At 40.5% G+C, this 17,364-nt stretch overlaps 3 protein-coding genes across 4 annotated transcripts; 1 reads left to right on the forward strand and 2 right to left on the reverse strand.

The window, feature by feature from the left end:
- Positions 1-1,105: 1,105 nt before the first annotated feature.
- LOC140780660 (lysine-specific demethylase JMJ30) lies at positions 1,106-6,421 on the reverse strand. The gene is made up of 6 exons (XM_073126356.1): positions 5,888-6,421; positions 5,064-5,273; positions 4,379-4,510; positions 4,156-4,299; positions 1,697-1,789; positions 1,106-1,501 (listed from the first exon to the last, which is right to left on the reverse strand). The coding sequence occupies exons 1-6, from the start codon at positions 6,365-6,367 to the stop codon at positions 1,310-1,312; spliced, it is 1,251 nt and encodes a 416-aa protein (XP_072982457.1). The 5' UTR covers positions 6,368-6,421; the 3' UTR covers positions 1,106-1,309.
- Positions 6,422-9,070: 2,649 nt separating this feature from the next.
- On the forward strand, positions 9,071-12,525 carry LOC140796695 (FT-interacting protein 1-like). Of its 2 annotated transcripts, XM_073149785.1 has the most exons (2): positions 9,071-11,791; positions 11,893-12,525. In XM_073149785.1, the coding sequence occupies exons 1-2, from the start codon at positions 9,302-9,304 to the stop codon at positions 12,004-12,006; spliced, it is 2,604 nt and encodes an 867-aa protein (XP_073005886.1). In that variant the 5' UTR covers positions 9,071-9,301; the 3' UTR covers positions 12,007-12,525. The 2 variants fall into 2 exon arrangements, with proteins under 2 accessions (XP_073005886.1, XP_073005882.1); XM_073149781.1 differs by having other exon boundaries at positions 9,071-12,525.
- Positions 12,526-13,146: 621 nt separating this feature from the next.
- Positions 13,147-15,596, reverse strand: LOC140796723 (large ribosomal subunit protein eL6-like). Its single transcript, XM_073149806.1, has 4 exons — positions 15,179-15,596; positions 14,985-15,091; positions 13,577-13,758; positions 13,147-13,492 (listed from the first exon to the last, which is right to left on the reverse strand). Exons 1-4 carry the CDS (start codon positions 15,430-15,432, stop codon positions 13,337-13,339), a joined length of 699 nt encoding a protein of 232 aa, XP_073005907.1. The 5' UTR covers positions 15,433-15,596; the 3' UTR covers positions 13,147-13,336.
- Between the last annotated feature and the right edge of the window lie 1,768 nt (positions 15,597-17,364).

A 17,364-nucleotide genomic window follows, 5' to 3' on the forward strand; every position in this document is an offset into this window, starting at 1 on the left:
ATGGGTTATCACACAAGGTGCCAAACACTAGGCACAGGGTTTTGGTTTCATAAAGATGGCTCCAAAAGCTCTTGGTCTCACTGAAAGTGCTCCAGATAATAAAAAACTTAACCAAGTAGTGTTTATTCAGGTGAGATTTTGAAATATCCAAAGGAAAGGAGAATTTTTGCATGCATCCATGCTTTGTATGAAAGAAATTTGAGAGCTATGGAAAAGGATAAAAAAAAAGGATCCCTGTGGCGAGATAATTATCATTTAATTGTCTTCAACCAGAGCAATATCGAGCGAAAAATGCCTTACCTCAACCAAAAAAATATAGCAATAAATACCTGCTTTAACAGAATACTCATTTAAAACAGAGACCAAAAGATTTTTGAATCATTTGTAGAGGATTATAAGTGGCATCTTCCAATGAAAAAAAAGGCAAATAGCGGCTAATAATTGTACTACATACAGGTTGACAGCTCATATCACAAATGCGATAAGGGGATCAAAAAATTAGGAGAGCTATCATCTTAAACTATATTTTAACAAAAAATTGCAGCAAATAGTTAAAAAATCATAGAGGGAACTCACATCATGCTTCTAAGTTTTAACCTAAGGTTGTGGTTATATTCAAGTAACAACAAGCAGTTACTCAGCCACCTTAATGCAACATCATACATATGTGTATATGGATCATGTCGGAAAGTAAAAGATAAGAGATAAGATAAAAATTACCGGTCTCTTATAGCTTAAACTTTTAGATTAATTATTGAGTTAACTATGCCAAATAGCATGCAATATTATACTGTCATGCTTGCTTCCTAAAACACAATGATGTGGGCACTTTATATCCTTCAGTTCAAGAAAGTATAAGCCTCTCATATCTTCACTAATTTAAGCACAAAAAAAAAAGGCTCAGCAAACTATAACAGAAAAAAAGACTATTTTAGTGCACAATATCTGCCGCAGTAAGGGTGGCAGTACAACCTCCTTACATTAATTTCTGTTATTCTCATAACATGCGCTTTAGTAAATCCACCTTTTCAATCGTGAATAATTGCTCCCTATAAAGAAAGTTGAATATAATATATAAACTAAGCAGACAGGTAAGAGGCATGTATAACAAAACAACTGAAAAATATGTTTATAGAGGCAAAGCTGTATCTTACCGTTGTATAGTTTCCAAGATTAGACAAAAATAATGATGTATAAATCAACAGTAGATTTGTATAATAATGAAACCCAGATATTGGGTAGCATGAGGTCTAAGATCTCTATAATAATCTGATGCCAGAAATGGTATAAAAGATTGAGAATAGTAATTCTATCTGCCCTTGGAAGGAATAGATGGGGCACTCCACCAAAAACTAACAGAGAAACTGGTAGAAAGCGATTTCACATAGTGCCACCATTTGGGTGGAATGTAAAGCATTTCGCCTTCCTCTAAGACACAATCCATAAAATCAAGATTCTCTGCCTTTGAAAATTCCTTCACATCAATGTTGTCAAGGTCTACCTGCAGATATATATCCATCAACATGCAATGGTAGAAATGTTTCAGCATTGCTTAATTTCATTGTGCAACACATTCAAATTGTGATCTGTGATTCTGTATATAAGAAGCATAGTCATCTGATATGTAACACAACAAGGATCCAACAAAGTTATGCTATGATCACTTCATCAAAGCCATCAGAGAAACAGTATGTACCTGGCTGGTATTACTTAGCATGGACTCAGCATGAGGGTACAAGTCCTCTGATGTAGAAGCAGGATAAAGTCTTACATACTTTCTGCCAACAACCTATAGAGAGGGAAAAGGAAAAAGAGTTATCAGATTGCATAGATACTAGTTCCTTCTGGGGATCTAGCCATGTAAATGGACCAACGGTGAGCAGAATACCTTACAATTCCATCACCAACAAATATAAAAGAAAGTAAATGGACAACAAAGAAGGTATGGCTTGATAGTTATCAGCTAAACTTTAATCTATTACCATAATAACCACAATGACCATTTTAATGTTAGGATAATTTGAGCTAGAAGGAGATAAGCGTCAAGGGTCAGTGGAAACTGGAACTTAAAACTTCCAGGTTTTGACAACACTTTGGTGGTAAGTACTAATCATTAATCAAAATGTTCTCTGGTTGATCCAGGTTAGAGAGGACATGATATAGCCAGAACGGTGCAAGTGAATTAGATAATGGGGTGAATGAGGGAAGAGAAGAAGAAATTGTGGGAGGAAGAGGGACAGAGACAAGCAATTGAAGAATATGAACAGGAAAGTAAGGCAGCAAGGATAGTGAGAAGATCGATTGTATAAAAGATAAGTTAGTAGCATTAGATGCAGATGATGTCAGTGAAGTGCAATAAATAAGAAACCTGTCTCCTACTGAAAACTTAAACTTTGTTGATTATAAAGTACTATAGACAATATAAAAAAATAACATAAGAATGTATAAGGTACTCAACCAAATTTTCACTATTATAAGTTTCATAATACCCAGTTGTGGTTCTTCCAATAAGCCGTTCGGTCATATTATTTGGGTTCAAACTTACACAGTTGGATCTTAAGTATATTGGTAGTGATAACTACAACTCAATAAGTACCTAATCAACAATGCATAATTCATGCTTTGTCCACAAACTTCAAGCATGCCACATTTCTTCAAACGGAATGGTTGTAAGATGAGTAACTGGCTTAACATTTATGCTTGCATAAATTTTTCACTGCAGTTAGTGTTTTGAAGGCTATAAAGCAAATGCGGTTTCCTCTTCTTTTTTTAATGAAAGCATGAGGAGCAAGCCAAGGCAAGTCAAATGTAAGATTCATATATTTATTTTAATCAATGCAACTACTAGCACTGATTTTGAATAGACCCTCTATTGAGATTTAGAGAGTTACGCAACAAAATAAATTTTTGAGTATCAAGTATTCAAAAGTCAGAGTAGAGGAATATACAAGTTTAAAAAATTTGTTAAGTGTAAATAGGTATATTAAGAATTGAATAGTAGAATTAACATTTCTCATCATAGAAAGGATGTTATATATGAATATACCATTTGCCAAGTAAGAAAACATCTTTTTCATTTTCAAATTGCAATCCTTAAATAGTGAGTGATCCATTGATAGCCTCGAGTCCTTACTAGGGGTGTAAATGAGCCGAGCTTGAGCGAGTTGGGCCCAGCTCGACTCGGCTCATCTTCAACTCGATGAGGTTCGAGCTCAGCTCGACAGCTCATGGGCTTAATGGGCTTAATGAGCTTACGTGGGCCGGTTCCGATATATGACTAACATCTAATAGTCTTTATAAAAAGAATAGCATTTAGTAGGTAGGATTCAAACCCAGACCAGTTGGGTAATAAAATTTATTTTAAGCAACTGTGCTATCTAATATTTATATATTTATTTTGGTATATATATATATATATAATATTATCTCACATATTATATATTGAGCCTATTTGAGCCGAGCTCGAGCGAGCTGACTGTAGCTCGGCTCAGCTCGATTAGCCTTTTGAGCTAAAAAATCCAGCTCGGCTCGGCTCATTTAGAGCTCAAGTCAAGCTCGAGTCGAGCTCTAAACGAGCCGAGCTCACGAGCCCGCGAGTTTTTTTGACAGCCCTAGTCCTTACCACTTCACTTTTAACAATAAGCTTTTTAAATTCTGAGATTTTTGAAACCTAGACCCATCCTTGGACCGGTGATAAGAGCAAAACAACAGCTTGATTTGAGGCATGAAAATAATGAAATCAAATCCCGGCAGGCTTTTCTTTTGACCCTTTTGGAGACAAATGACATTAGGATAGATGGAATTGAACCTTCAGTTATTAATTTGTGCAGCAACAAAAAAAATAATAGCATAATTTGGTCATTAGTAAATAAAATTATGTTAGATGAACACAGAATATGGTGGGAGGATGATTCAATGCATTAAAAAATGTAGTAAAATGAATTCAGTCTGATGAAGCATGTAGCATGATTGAGAAAAATGTTTTTTAGTTCTCCAAGAGAAGCACAACACAAATCGTTCCCTATGGCCAGCGCCATCCACATTAGTGTCTACACATAATGGCCATGAATGTGCTGAGCAATTGAATCTATTTCAGTTATTTCGGAATCAAATATGGCAGCCAACATGAGAAAGGAAAAGTATGTAGTTATATACCTGAGCGAAGAGATTATGATGTGGATCATGGTGTAACGGCGTCACTGTCCCTATCGGCCCAAACCAAGCATTAAGAGATTGTAGTTCCCCACCACCAGCAAAACAATAATCTGGAATCATTATATCATTGCGTAGCTCTCTTATCTGCTAAGTGTACAGTGGCAAAACCCATTCACTAGCATACAGTGGTCAAAGAATCACCTCTGTGGAATAATAAAGCTACCTGATCAAACAAGCGATGTTGAGCTAGATATGTCAGATTGGCAGCACAGTTAGTGGAGCAAATCCTCTCGAGAAACAGAGAGAAGGTGATCAGCTCTTGCTTCCACTCAGTACACAGATAGTTCTTTCCAACCTAAAGATGTTAACAGCTAATATAGTAATTAAAAAGGTAATAATATCAGTTTTCTTATGCAAGAACTATGAACCTTCTGGGACATACAAGTTTACTGAAAATGGATCATAAAGACACAAATAGCTATTTTAGAAACCTCTCATGAACCAAAAATATGAAAATAACATATGAGAAGCTTGTGAAGTAATACACCAAGTACAAAGCAACAAAAAAAAAGTGAGTTGGGATCACTCGAGATCCAGAAATTCTAACTCTGACCAATCAACAATTAGTTGCAACCATAATATTTTTCACAACATATGCAAATAGAAGAGAATAAATATGATAAGGTATCACATTTGTGCGATGCTTTACAGGAAAAGGAATTTCATGCAAATTTCACCGTTCTAGGGTCTGGGAAGGCAATTGTTCTCAGCCTTAACCCATGTAAAACCGGAAGCAGACCAGTTATGCACTTATGCCTTTGGGAAAAGATGGTTATAAAACAATCCTAAACTTCTGTCCAATTAGAAGAAAAGGCACTAAATCTACTTTCAAAGAAAAGGTTATTCACCTCAACAGGGACGGTTCTATCTCCTGCGATCCTTTTCAAATATTCAATATCCTTCCATTTTGTCCTTGCAGGCCAGTGCTCAATGCAGCCGCTGATTATAACCGGAGAGTCATGTAAAAAGTAATCACATATAAATGCCTCCAAAGAAATGGATGACCGTTTCACGATTGTCTTACAAGATAGAGACTTGCTCGGTAGAATTTGAAGCACCTACAAAATGACCATTAGTTGTACAAAAGGATTAACATTTTTTCATGACCATTAGTTGTACAAAAATTAGTAGCAAATCTCATATTTTCAATTGGATCCAACATCACGCAGCGTTTCACATTGTACCTGCTAAGAAGTAAATTGAATTATTCTTCTGTGAAACAAGAAAACTAATCATGCTGGAAAGATTGGACAAGATAATAAATAAAATCACAATTATCAACAGCACAGCTCTAAAAAAAGTGAACTTTAATAGGAAAACATATATAAGAAGAGCCGAGTATGCATTCTACAAAGTTACAATTGTGCATTGAGAAACTTCATAAAGAAAACATAGGCCTACTGAACAGAGGAGAAACTTCTAGCAAGGGGATATAAAGGTTGCCGAATAATTAAATTCTGTCAGCGAACTCCATCCGACCAAGTTATTTCTTATCTAGCACACGACCCAATTATTTGTAGAAAATGAATTAAAATCTCAGATTATTCCAAAAGCAACAGAACCAGCAGCAAAATAAACTCCATCAACGCCGTATTGCACCCAAAATACTGGAGACAAATGATTGAAAAGGAGAGGTAAAAAGATTCCATTTAAGCAAGTAATCCCCTCTCACCTCCGCCAAGTCCCGGTTCTTGGAGATCCCCTCCTTCCACCTCTCGGCGCAATCACTCCCTGTACCGATCGATCCCCCCGCCTCGCTCTTGTCCGACATGATTTTCCCCACGATGGCGTCGAGATCGCCACGAAGGAGCGGACCCCCCATGATGATCCCCATGTCGAGCGCCCGGAGTGCCTCCCCCCGCTCGCCGGCGCAGGCGCGGAGCTCCGCCACGTGGAGGCACGCCATAGCGTACGCATCCCTCCACGTGTCCACCACCTCATGCCACGGCCCCGAGTGGAGCTGCTCCCACGCCATCTCCCTCGCCGCCTCTGCCGCCCGGAGGTCTCCGCTTGCCGCCTTCTCCACCGAGCTCACGTACGCGAAGCCCCCCTCCTCCGTTATCCGTCGTAGAAGAACCGCCCTCCTATCCTCCACCCCCGTCGCCGGCGCTTCCGCCGGCGAATCAGCGTCGCCGCCCTCTTCGCCACCCATCGGGCGCGGCGCGAGACAGAGCTCAAAAGCGCTCAAAAAGTGCTCAAAAAGTGCAGTCTAAGGAAGATATTTTAGGACCAAGTAACTAAGTTGTCGCAACACCCTGTGAACGTACCGCCCTTAGTATCTCCTCTCAATTCGAATCGTGGCTCGTTTCCGACGGCATTCTGATCTACCCTGTACGTCTTAATCTCACCAAACGGTGACAGTACTGGGAAGGCATCGCCGTGGACGTGGTGGGTCTCTCCACTCTTGCTTTCCAAGTTCCCAACCGTGCCCTAGCCCCTATATAGCTAAAGATTGGGTTTCCGGTAGTTCTCATAGACATTGCATAAAGATCATGATAGTATACTCTATATATACATGCTAGTAAACTTCGAGTCAACTAACCTTTGGCTCCATATGTGATGTGTGAGTGAGAAAGAATAGACCCCCATAAATTTACCAAGAAATCTTCTCAAGGTGGAAAATATGCATCCATGCTATCAACACAACAAATAGCTGGAAGCTATACAAATCACAAAGATTTTATATGACTAGAAAAATTAGGAGATGCACATAGAATCTCAATACTGCAAAGAAAATCACAAAGATTATATATAATTATAGGAGTTCAAGCCTCGATACAAGGCTGATTTAATCTGAATCACCTATATTAATTTTTAATAGGAATCAAAATTAAATTAAAAACTTAATGCAACATATTTGTTACCTATATCGATTCTTCATCTCTTGTTCTTTATTCCATAGGGAGATATTAACTTTTAGTATAGGTGGCCTGGGAGAATATTATTGTTCGTTGGTCATAGTGTTGTGCACTAGGCATTTTTTATTTTTTTTAATCTATCACAAGACCATGGGCTATAAGATGGACAAAGAGACTAACTTTTCCGATACATATATTGAACTAGTTCAAAATTTTCAAGTTTGAAATATATACATTAACAATTTTTTGCTAAATATCAATCATGAAGTTCATGGCTGGCTTACTAGGGCAAACTTTTTATTTGGAAAAAAAACTCATCATCAAGCTTAGTACAATTTCAAATAAAATCTGGTTTTATATCTTCGAAAGCTATAACTAATCTCAATTATAATGCAAATTATGCTAGGGCTTCGACCTTTCTTCTCTCCTCTCGTAGATGATGAATTTTTTTCGCCATTTTGATTGAGAGGGGGAAAGGCTCTTCTCTTCTCTTCTCTCTTTCTCTTCTTTTTCCTCCCTACCCTTCTTTTCTCCTTAGACTAAGGTAAGCATCCTACATTGTCCTTGCCCGCGTCCTATCCTCTCCCTCCACTTATAAATCCATCTCATCTCCTTCATTTAAACCATCCTCAAAGAGCGTCAATTTGGTTTTAAAACATGGTGGCCAACTATGTTCATTGTTACAACAAAGAGTTACCGGTATTATTATGGTTATAGCCATTGTTGTTGTTTGTCGTCATCCTAATAGCCATTATCGAGATTGTTGCTATCGGCATTATTCTTCCTTTTCCCTTTTGTCATTATATTTTTTTAAAGATGTGTAGCACTGATGCAGGTTTAATTTTCACGTGTTCTCAATGGAGCAATAAGATATTGACCATTTTATGCATGCAATTTTGCTAAAGTTAATTTCATTGAAGATCTTTGGCTTAGCATGTCTCGATGTGATTTTTTGATAATGTTGCTAATGATGGCTAAGTAAGAGGTCTATCTTTGAGATCATCACATAATCTTCTCACTTTTTGATTGTGCTCGAGTAACCGTAAGTGTAAGTGTTATTATTTAGTATTGCACCTGACTAGGCCTAAAAGCCCAATCTACTATGCGAGCTAGTAGCCAGACTCATTATGCATGCCTATTTCTATAGTTTTTTTTGTCTTACATTAAATATTTAGTAAACTAGATATTAGTATATAAATATGTTTATATAAAAGATGACTAAAATATGTTTCTGAATGTCCATTACGCTCGACCTGATAAAATATACTATTTTCTAAATCCGGCCTATAATGCTATGCCTATTGTACCGAACTAAAGTTCTATTTCTTGTGGACTAGTGGAGGCAACGACGAGCTATAGTATTTTAGGTTGGTCTGAATAATTAGTGACTCGGGCTATAAATAAATACTTAAGCTTGGCTGACTCAAACCCTAGCTTATGGGATGATCACCTGCAATCCTATCTCATATTTTTTTTTACCCTTGATGAACTTTCTAAAAAAAAAGAAAAAAAAAGAAACTACCGCCAATCCCTGTAAAGCGTGCTCCTGCTATCGGGAAGCTTCAAGACGAGGAACCCCACGAAAAGGTGCATAACAGTCTTGCTCAGCTTAAGCATACAGCTGTTGAAATCGAATTGTTACGGCGAAAGAGGAAGTAACACTATTTAATGCAAACAAAGAGAATAAAGCTTGAAGGAGAGCATCTTTTGTCTAAAGCCCACCATGTCCCAAAAGCCTTTGATTTGCTTTAACTTTTCAATCACCGCAATCTTTACTCTTTAATCCTGTCCCTTGCTTTGCTTTTTCCCATTTAACATTTCTATATTACAGACGAAGAAAATGGGATGTGATGGTGATTAACACCAAGAATAGGCTTTAAGCCATTCATCCATTATGACAAGAAAAGCAAAACAAAGAGGCTTCTCCACGACTCATTTAGTTAACCCATTCATGCTCACCAACCCAGAACCATCTCATCTTTATTCCCTCCACTTCCGTCTTTTAAAATCTTGCCACTTTAGACTCTTTACTCCCTATGCTCACAATGATCCAGCTTCTCTAGCAAAGAAGTACTAGATACCCCTCTTCCTCTTCTCTTTGGAAACAAACCAAATCCACATGACAACTTTGGTTGAAAACTTAGTCTAAACTTAGCTTGCAAGGTGGCCAACTCACTTCTTCCTTGCCGGCGAGGCAAGCCGAGAAAAATTGGCGGCGACGCTGGATCATGAAGCTGGTAGTAGAAGTAGTAGAAGCCCATGATCTTATGCCCAGAGACGGCGAGGGATCAGCAAGTGCATACGTCGAGGTAGACTTCGGCAACCAGCTCGCAAGGACCAGAACAATCCGCAAAGATCTCCACCCTGTTTGGAACCAGAAGCTCTCCTTCCACCTCGCCGACGTTGATAGCCTTTCGACTCAGAGCGTCGACGTGAGCATCTACAACGAGCGGAAGTCGTTCCCCGGCCGCAATTTCCTGGGCAGGGTGAGAATTCACGGCTCCAACGTCGTGAAGCAAGGAGAAGAGATCATCCAAAGGCTTCCGTTGGATAAAAAGTGGTTCTTTTCGCCAGTCAAAGGCGAGATCGCCTTAAAGCTTTACATCTCCCCTGAACTCAATTCTCCTCCTCCTCCTCCTCCTACTGCACCAACTACAGAGAACAAGTTAATCGTTTCTGCCTCCGCTGAGACCCCTGCAGTTGAAACAGAGCAGAGTGTTACAGAGGAAGAAGAAGCGCAAATCAAGGAGCCCATTGAAGTAGAAGTAGTAGAGACCACCACCAAGTGCATAAACAAGCAGCAAGTCTCACCCCAACCGGCAAAACCGATACAAGAGCTGAGCCCGGTGAACGTGCCGGTGGTGCCGATGATGTCATACCCACAAGTCCACTACGGACAAGCCCAGCCGAGCAAGGCTGAGGACTACAAGCTCAAGGACACGAAGCCGCACCTCGGCGAGCGGTGGCTTGGGGTCAGCGACAAGCCGACGAGCACTTACGACCTCGTTGAGGAGATGTACCACCTGTACGTGCGCGTCGTTAAGGCCAAAGACCTCCCCCCCAATGCCATCAGCGGAAGCTGTGATCCCTACGTCGAAGTAAAGCTCGGCAACTACAAAGGCACCACGAGGCATTTCGAGAAGAGGACCAACCCAGAGTGGAATCAAGTGTTCGCCTTCTCCAAGGACCGAATCCAATCCACGATCCTCGAAGTGTTCCTCAAAGATAAGGAGATGATGATGCGAGACGACTATATCGGGAAGGTGGTGTTCGATTTAAACGAGGTGCCCACGAGGGTTCCCCCCGATAGCCCATTGGCGCCGCAATGGTATCGGCTCGAGGACCGACGGGGAGAAGGCAAGGTGAGAGGCGAGCTCATGCTCGCCGTCTGGGTCGGCACCCAAGCCGACGAGGCGTTCCCTGAAGCATGGCACGCTGACGCTGCCACCGTGCAAGGCGAGGGAGTGTACAGCGTCCGCTCGAAGGTCTACGTCTCCCCCAAGCTCTGGTACCTCCGCGTGAACGTCATCGAAGCTCAAGACGTGCAACCCAACGAGAAAGGGAGGTACCCAGAAGTCTTTGTCAAAGCCCAGGTTGGGAACCAAGTGCTCAAGACGAAGCCATGCCCTACGAGGACATTAAACCCGGCGTGGAACGAGGACTTGGTGTTCGTCGCGGCGGAGCCTTTCGACGAACAATTGGTGGTCACGATAGAAGACCGAATCCAACCTACCAAGGACGATTTGCTGGGCCGGACGGTTCTACCCCTGACTCTATTCGAGAAGCGGCTCGACCACCGGCCGGTCCACTCCCGCTGGTTCAATCTGGAGCGGTTCGGGTTCGGCCCACTCGAAGGTGGAAACCATCGGAAGGAGCTCAAGTTCTCCACCCGAGTCCACCTCCGAGTCTGCCTCGAAGGGGCCTACCACGTCATGGACGAGTCCACTATGTACATAAGCGATACGCGGCCTACCGCCCGGCAACTCTGGAAGCAGCCCATCGGGGTATTAGAAGTCGGCATCCTAAGCGCGAATGGGCTAATGCCGATGAAGACTACCAAGGATGGGAAGAGCACCACCGACTCCTATTGCGTGGCCAAATACGGGCAGAAATGGGTGAGGACGAGGACCATCATGGACAATTTTAGCCCAAAATGGAACGAGCAGTACACTTGGGAGGTGTACGACCCCTGCACCGTGATCACGCTCGGGGTGTTCGACAATTGTCATCTGAGAAGCGACGGCAGCAACCAGCCAAAAGACTTGCGGGTTGGCAAGGTCAGGATTCGTCTCTCCACTCTAGAGATGGATAAGGTGTACACCCACTCCTATCCGCTTGTCGTGCTCCAGCCTTCCGGTGTGAAGAAGATGGGCGAGTTGCAGCTCGCGGTTAGACTCACCTGCCTCTCGTTAGCCAACGTTGTGTACGTCTACGGTCACCCTCTTCTACCCAAAATGCATTATATCCACCCTTTCACGGTGACCCAAGTCGACCATTTGCGCTATCAAGCAATGAGCATTGTCGCGGCGCGGCTTGGTCGCGCAGAGCCGCCGTTGAGGAAGGAGGTGGTTGAGTACATGCTCGATGTCGACTCGCACATGTGGAGCATGAGGAGGAGCAAGGCTAATTTCTTCCGGATCATGTCGTTGCTCTCCGGTGCCGTCGGGATGTTACGGTGGTTCGACGAAGTGAGCCGCTGGAAGAACCCTGTCACGACGGTGCTCGTCCACGTCCTGTTCTTGATACTCCTCTGCTACCCGGAGCTGATACTTCCCACCGTGTTCCTTTACATGTTCATGATCGGTGTTTGGAATTACAGGTTCCGGCCGCGGCATCCGGTGCACATGGACGTGAAGCTTTCGTGGGCCGAGGCGATACACCCCGACGAGCTCGACGAGGAGTTCGACAGCTTTCCCACGTCGAGGTCGCATGATTTGGTTAGGTTGAGGTACGACAGGCTGCGGAGCGTGGCCGGGAGGATACAGACGGTGGTCGGAGACATGGCGACGCAGGGGGAGAGGTTGCAGTCTTTGCTGAGTTGGAGGGATCCGCGAGCGACGTGCATCTTTGTGTTGTTCTGCTTCGTTGCTGCTGTGGTTTTGTACGTGACTCCGTTTAGGGTGGTGGCTTTGGTGGTGGGGATCTACGTGCTCCGGCATCCGAGGTTTAGGAGTAAGTTGCCGTCCGTACCCAGCAATTTCTTCAAGAGATTGCCGTCCAAGGTTGATAGCATGCTGTGAGATTTGCGTGGCTTTTTATGGTATTGGTACTTATATTGGTTTGGTTTTACTTTTTTCTTTTTTCTATACTGTATATCGTCTAGTGTTTGAGTAAATGATTGTGTGATGGTTTGAGTTGTTGCCTATTACACCGACTCGACTCATAGATGTTTAGCGAAGATGGAAGAGAAATAATGTATCCTGATAGTATTGCAATATAATTTGCTTGCGAATGGCTTACCTGTCCGTTGAGCTTAGCTAACCTCTCAAATTTTCAACAAAGAAAAACAAAAAGGAAACTCAAATAAAAATGAATAACAAGCATAAACATATTTATCAGCGGTTGCCTCTGAGATAACTAGCAGCATAAAAATTGCCACTCAATTGAGGTTCGACGATCATATACGGCCAAAACAATAAGCAAAACAACGGGAGATAATGATATTGAACTGTAGGATGAAAGAACAAAGAAGCTTCTACCACAAGTCCTGCCAGTAAACAGATGCTAAAGATAAAAGGATTCTGTCTCCACCAAATGTTCTGTACATGGGTCGAAGGGAAGGTAACTATAACTAAATATTTTTTTATCTTTTTTATATTTAATCAAATTTACTCTTTAAAAATCAACAACTACTCAGATGCCAATAGGCTCTGTAAAAATATTTAAAGAAGGCAAACAAGCATCAATCCAATCACTTTGGAATAGAAAAGAGTCTGTATTCTTCTAGCATCAAGTAAGATAGCCATTAACAGCAAAATGGAATTTGACCTCACAATTATCAGATGATTCTCCAATTCAGAGTTTTGAGTTTTGGAGAAAGTCGGATTCTATTCCCAAAGGAAAGAAAAACAAGTAGCAGCCAAACAGAATATGAACTGTAATTGGATTAAAAACATGTCATTACACATCTCAAGATAAGCAGGCCAAACATTAACAGAAAGCAAGTCTTTACTCAAATTCATAATTGAATCAGCTAGTCCATAGCTTAAGCAAAATTCAGGAGGACCTAGTCTGTCCAGACGTTTCATCTAATCATCTCCGATCTAGAAAACAAGCTCATGCGGTTTCATGCCCGACCTAAGAGAGAACCTAGCAGATAAATAAGCTCTCATGTCCGGGACAGACTCGATAGCTTTGATCAACTGGGTGTCAACAGCCTTCTGGTCATCTTTTTTTTCTTGTGGTAGTGCCTTTGCTTCCTGCGTTTACAACAAATTGATAAAAAGAATAGGCATGGAATACTTAACTATATAATATAACATGGTTACTCATTGTCAACAGACCTCCTTCTCTGTCTCAAAAAATTCGCCTTCAGTCTTCTTTGTTGTCTTCTTCTTTTCCTTTGCAAAGTACTTGTCATCAAACTTCTGAACGTCAATGCCAGAAATATCAATCTTGGTGGATGTACCAATGACATATTTCTGATTGACACGGCGTAGGGGAACTCCATTGATCTTGAAGGGCCCTAGAAGAGCATATCACAATTGAGACAGCCATAAGAAAATAAAATTATAAAAAAGAGAAATTTAATCTATATTACAGCACATAAGATAGAATTTGAGCTATTATCAAAAGGTTCACATTGAAGATACTTTTGATATCGATTACTTAGCAATTTGAAGATGCTTCAGTATCATAATCTACAAAGTTCAAGAAATAACTAAGGCAACATACAAGAACCATATACAACTTGTTCTTCATTCTACTAAAACCTCCTAAGAATAGTTTCACAACATTCATATCAACCGCTACAGGCTACCTAATTTTACATGTAAAAATAAAATAAATTTTCAAATAGAGCTACATGTTATCAACCTAAATAGAGTGTAAATGTTGCCACCAGCTTACAATAAAAAAAAGAGTAAAGCATGGTCCCAACATTATATTGATGCCTCAACCATGTGACACATGATAGTAAGGTCCGGCTGAGGGAACAAGGGCTTACACAATGACCAACTTTCACTATGAGTCTATAACCAAAAGAAACCTCAATCCTCTTATAGATACAAAAGCACAAGTTGACTCCTCGACTAAATCAAAGGTGTGAAGTAGAGCTAACTCTTTACAGACTGAAGGATTTCACCAAATAAGAAATTAATTTTAAAGCTTAATAAAAAGTAGGCATCTGCTGCTGATAAGTTAGATACCAATTCAGCATAATCTCAAGATAATAGTGAAGTTAATTTTAATAATAGAGTAGAAACACTACGGTGAACCAAAAGTTCAAGGCCCCTGACAAAGCGAAGTTATTTTTCAAACCGCTTATATAATAATCACTGTCAGTATAACAAAAAAAAACATCTCTCAATTTATATACAGCCCAATTACAAATGAGAGAATGTTTGAAGATAGTAGGGGACATAATTATATACAGAAGGCACCTCCCTGAGAATGTTTTGGTGATGATTCTATAATCAACAAATACACTAAGCAGGTCCCTCCTTCAAAGATAAATTAGGAAGCCACTTATCGCAAAATCAAATATAAAAGCTCATTATTATACAAATTCCGTCAATCTAGCTATAAAACTTATTGAGTTACAAATTTCTAGAAAGCAATAAAAGACCATAGTTCAGTAGTCGTATAGATTTTCAATAAAGAAAATAGATTTATATGGAAAAGGGGTAGATAGGAAAAGTAAGCCGTCTTGTTTGAGCAACCATAATCCAATCAAGAGGAAGACCGCCTTACCAGTTACGAGGAGTAATCCCGAAGGGAGCTGCTTCAAGAAGACGACTCTCTTCCCCATGAACCTTCCGGCAAGCAAGATCAACACCGTCCCAGGCGTAATACTCGGCCTAATCCCAAAACCAAACAATGCGCATCACCCCAACCACTACAAAAACATGAAATCCCAGAGAAAACAAAAAAAACAAGAAAAATACCTGAGCTTGGTGGGTTTAGGCTTGCGACGGTTGGCAAGGGGCTTCTTGACGTCGTCGGCGGGGTAAAACTTGGGGGGCTTCTCCTCGGCCTTCGGCACCGCCGCCTTCGGCTCGTGGCGGGGGAATACGCCGCCGTGCTTGGCCTTGATGGCCCAGATCCCGCGCTTGTGGTACATCTTCGATCTGGAGAACTTCCCGATCCCACGAACCAGATCGGGGTTTCGGCTCCCAACTCTAGCCTTCTTCGCCACCATTTCTCTCTCTCCCTCTCTCTCTCTCTCTCTCCCAACTCTAGCCTTCTTTCTCACACACACACACACACACTCGGAAACCCTAGAAACGGCAAGGCGATGGTAAACCCTAGCAAGAGAGGGGTTCCATTTTATATGACAGAACGAAGAGATTGCAAACCCTAGAGAACTTGATAAGGGCCCATTGGCCGTTCGGCTTTAGTAGCGATTCGCGCAATCTGTGGGTTGGATTTGCGCACTCGACATAACCTTGACGTCAATTGGGCCCATTGGGCCTATCTCTACTTTAAACTGAGACCGGCCCAGTTTGCAAATCTTGCTAACGGTAGGCACTCTTATTTACAACTACTAGTCGTCGTCTACTACTACTACTACTACTACTACTATTATTATTATTCTTATTATTATTATCAACTTGGACTCAATAAGAGTTGTTTGGAAGAATTGGTCTAAAAACCGTGATTAAGATACTAATAATAAGAACAAACCAACGCCGGCTTTTGCACTCAACTCATTAATTACTCCATCTCTCTTATGATCTTATCTACTTTTCAGAGGATATATATATATATATATATATATATATGTGATATGTCCTTGGTCAGCATGGCCCACATCTGACCTTAAATTGGCCCTCACTGAAACCTTTCTCCTTATTAACAAAAGATTATTTCTTTAGGAAAATCGGAGTTAATATTGTGTTCCTTTGTAAGAGACGAGAGGATCACTTAGAACACTCCAATTACTTAACTTTCTTCTCATCAGTTGATTTTTTTTAACTCCTTGAGTATATATATATATATATATATATAATTAATTAAACATGTGGAGTGAATTGAGTAGATCACCTTACCTAGGGAGTCGCCAATGTAGACTTCATATTGGAATCACGTTTCAAATTAATCTTTGCCAAGATAACAAACCAAAGTTGCAGATGTTTTCAAACTAGGTTAAGTGGCTTGGAAAATTCAATCACCTAACAAATTTATCAAGGATATTGTTTCATCCTAGTTTTTTTTTTCTTTTGTTTTTTTGTTGACAAAAGGCTATCTTTTTAGAACTTAACATCTACCGCCAAAACAAAGTTTCAGAACCTCCTAAGCCATATTATCCATCTAAGTTTTAAAACACAGCTGAACAAAAATCACAATACAATCTTACTATGTTCCATTACTTTAGTATAAGGACCTCTTAGCTATATTAGTATTTTTTTTTTCCCATCCATTAAGAGATATTTTAGTCATTTAGTATAAAACATCACCAATTCTCAATAAATTTTTTATTCTTTAATATAATTATTACCTATTATACTAGTAAGTAATAATTTATAGCGATATTAGTTCTCTTGTTTTCGTATAAAAAAGTTTTAGAATTGACAAGAACTTTGGATAAGAAGTATCATATGAAAATTTGGATTCGTTTTTCTTTTTCTCATATATTCACTTATCTAGGAAGTCGCCAAAATGGATTTAATGTTGGAATCACGTTTGAATAATAACCGTTGTGGAGAAAACTAACTCGTTGACCGTTCGTTCGATGGGAAACTTGTCCACATTCCATCGACAGACCAAGTCGCAAACTTCATCACCTACCAAACTTTCCAGTCTACATAGTAAGTAAATTTATGCAACAGAATAATAATGGTAGACGAATGAATCCGTCACTGACTTCTTCCCATGGAATAAAATATATAGCGACTTAAAGTGCATAACAGAAGGTGGCTTCCAAAATTCATCATTTAATAATAATGTGCAAATACGTGAAACATATATAATACTGATAGACGCAAGAATCGGTTAGTGAGTAGATGATATCTAGGGAGTTGCCAATATAGACTTCATATTGAACCACGTTTTGGATTCATCTTTGACAAGATGACCAACGATTGATTGGCTCGTGAAACTGTTCTATCCACAAAACCAGAGTTGCAGGCAT

This window comes from Typha latifolia, chromosome 1, assembly GCF_019914945.1.
Source record: "Typha latifolia isolate L0001 chromosome 1, TyphaL0001v2, whole genome shotgun sequence".
Lineage (NCBI taxonomy): Eukaryota > Viridiplantae > Streptophyta > Magnoliopsida > Poales > Typhaceae > Typha > Typha latifolia.

Bases quoted from the DNA above. Each gene is read 5' to 3' on its own strand.
- LOC140780660 (XM_073126356.1), bottom strand. From the start codon at position 6,367: ATGGGTGGCGAAGAGGGCGGCGACGCTGATTCGCCGGCGGAAGCGCCG. The intron at 4,511-5,063 runs GTGAATAACCTT...TAACATCTTTAG, and splicing joins ATAGAACCGTCCCTGTTGAG to GTTGGAAAGAACTATCTGTG. The intron at 4,300-4,378 runs GTAGCTTTATTA...TACACTTAGCAG, and splicing joins AACATCGCTTGTTTGATCAG to ATAAGAGAGCTACGCAATGA.
- LOC140796695 (XM_073149781.1), top strand. From the start codon at position 9,302: ATGAAGCTGGTAGTAGAAGTAGTAGAAGCCCATGATCTTATGCCCAGA.
- LOC140796723 (XM_073149806.1), bottom strand. From the start codon at position 15,432: ATGGTGGCGAAGAAGGCTAGAGTTGGGAGCCGAAACCCCGATCTGGTT. The intron at 13,759-14,984 runs GTAAGGCGGTCT...ATGCTCTTCTAG, and splicing joins GGGATTACTCCTCGTAACTG to GGCCCTTCAAGATCAATGGA. The intron at 13,493-13,576 runs GTCTGTTGACAA...TTGTAAACGCAG, and splicing joins TTTTTGAGACAGAGAAGGAG to GAAGCAAAGGCACTACCACA.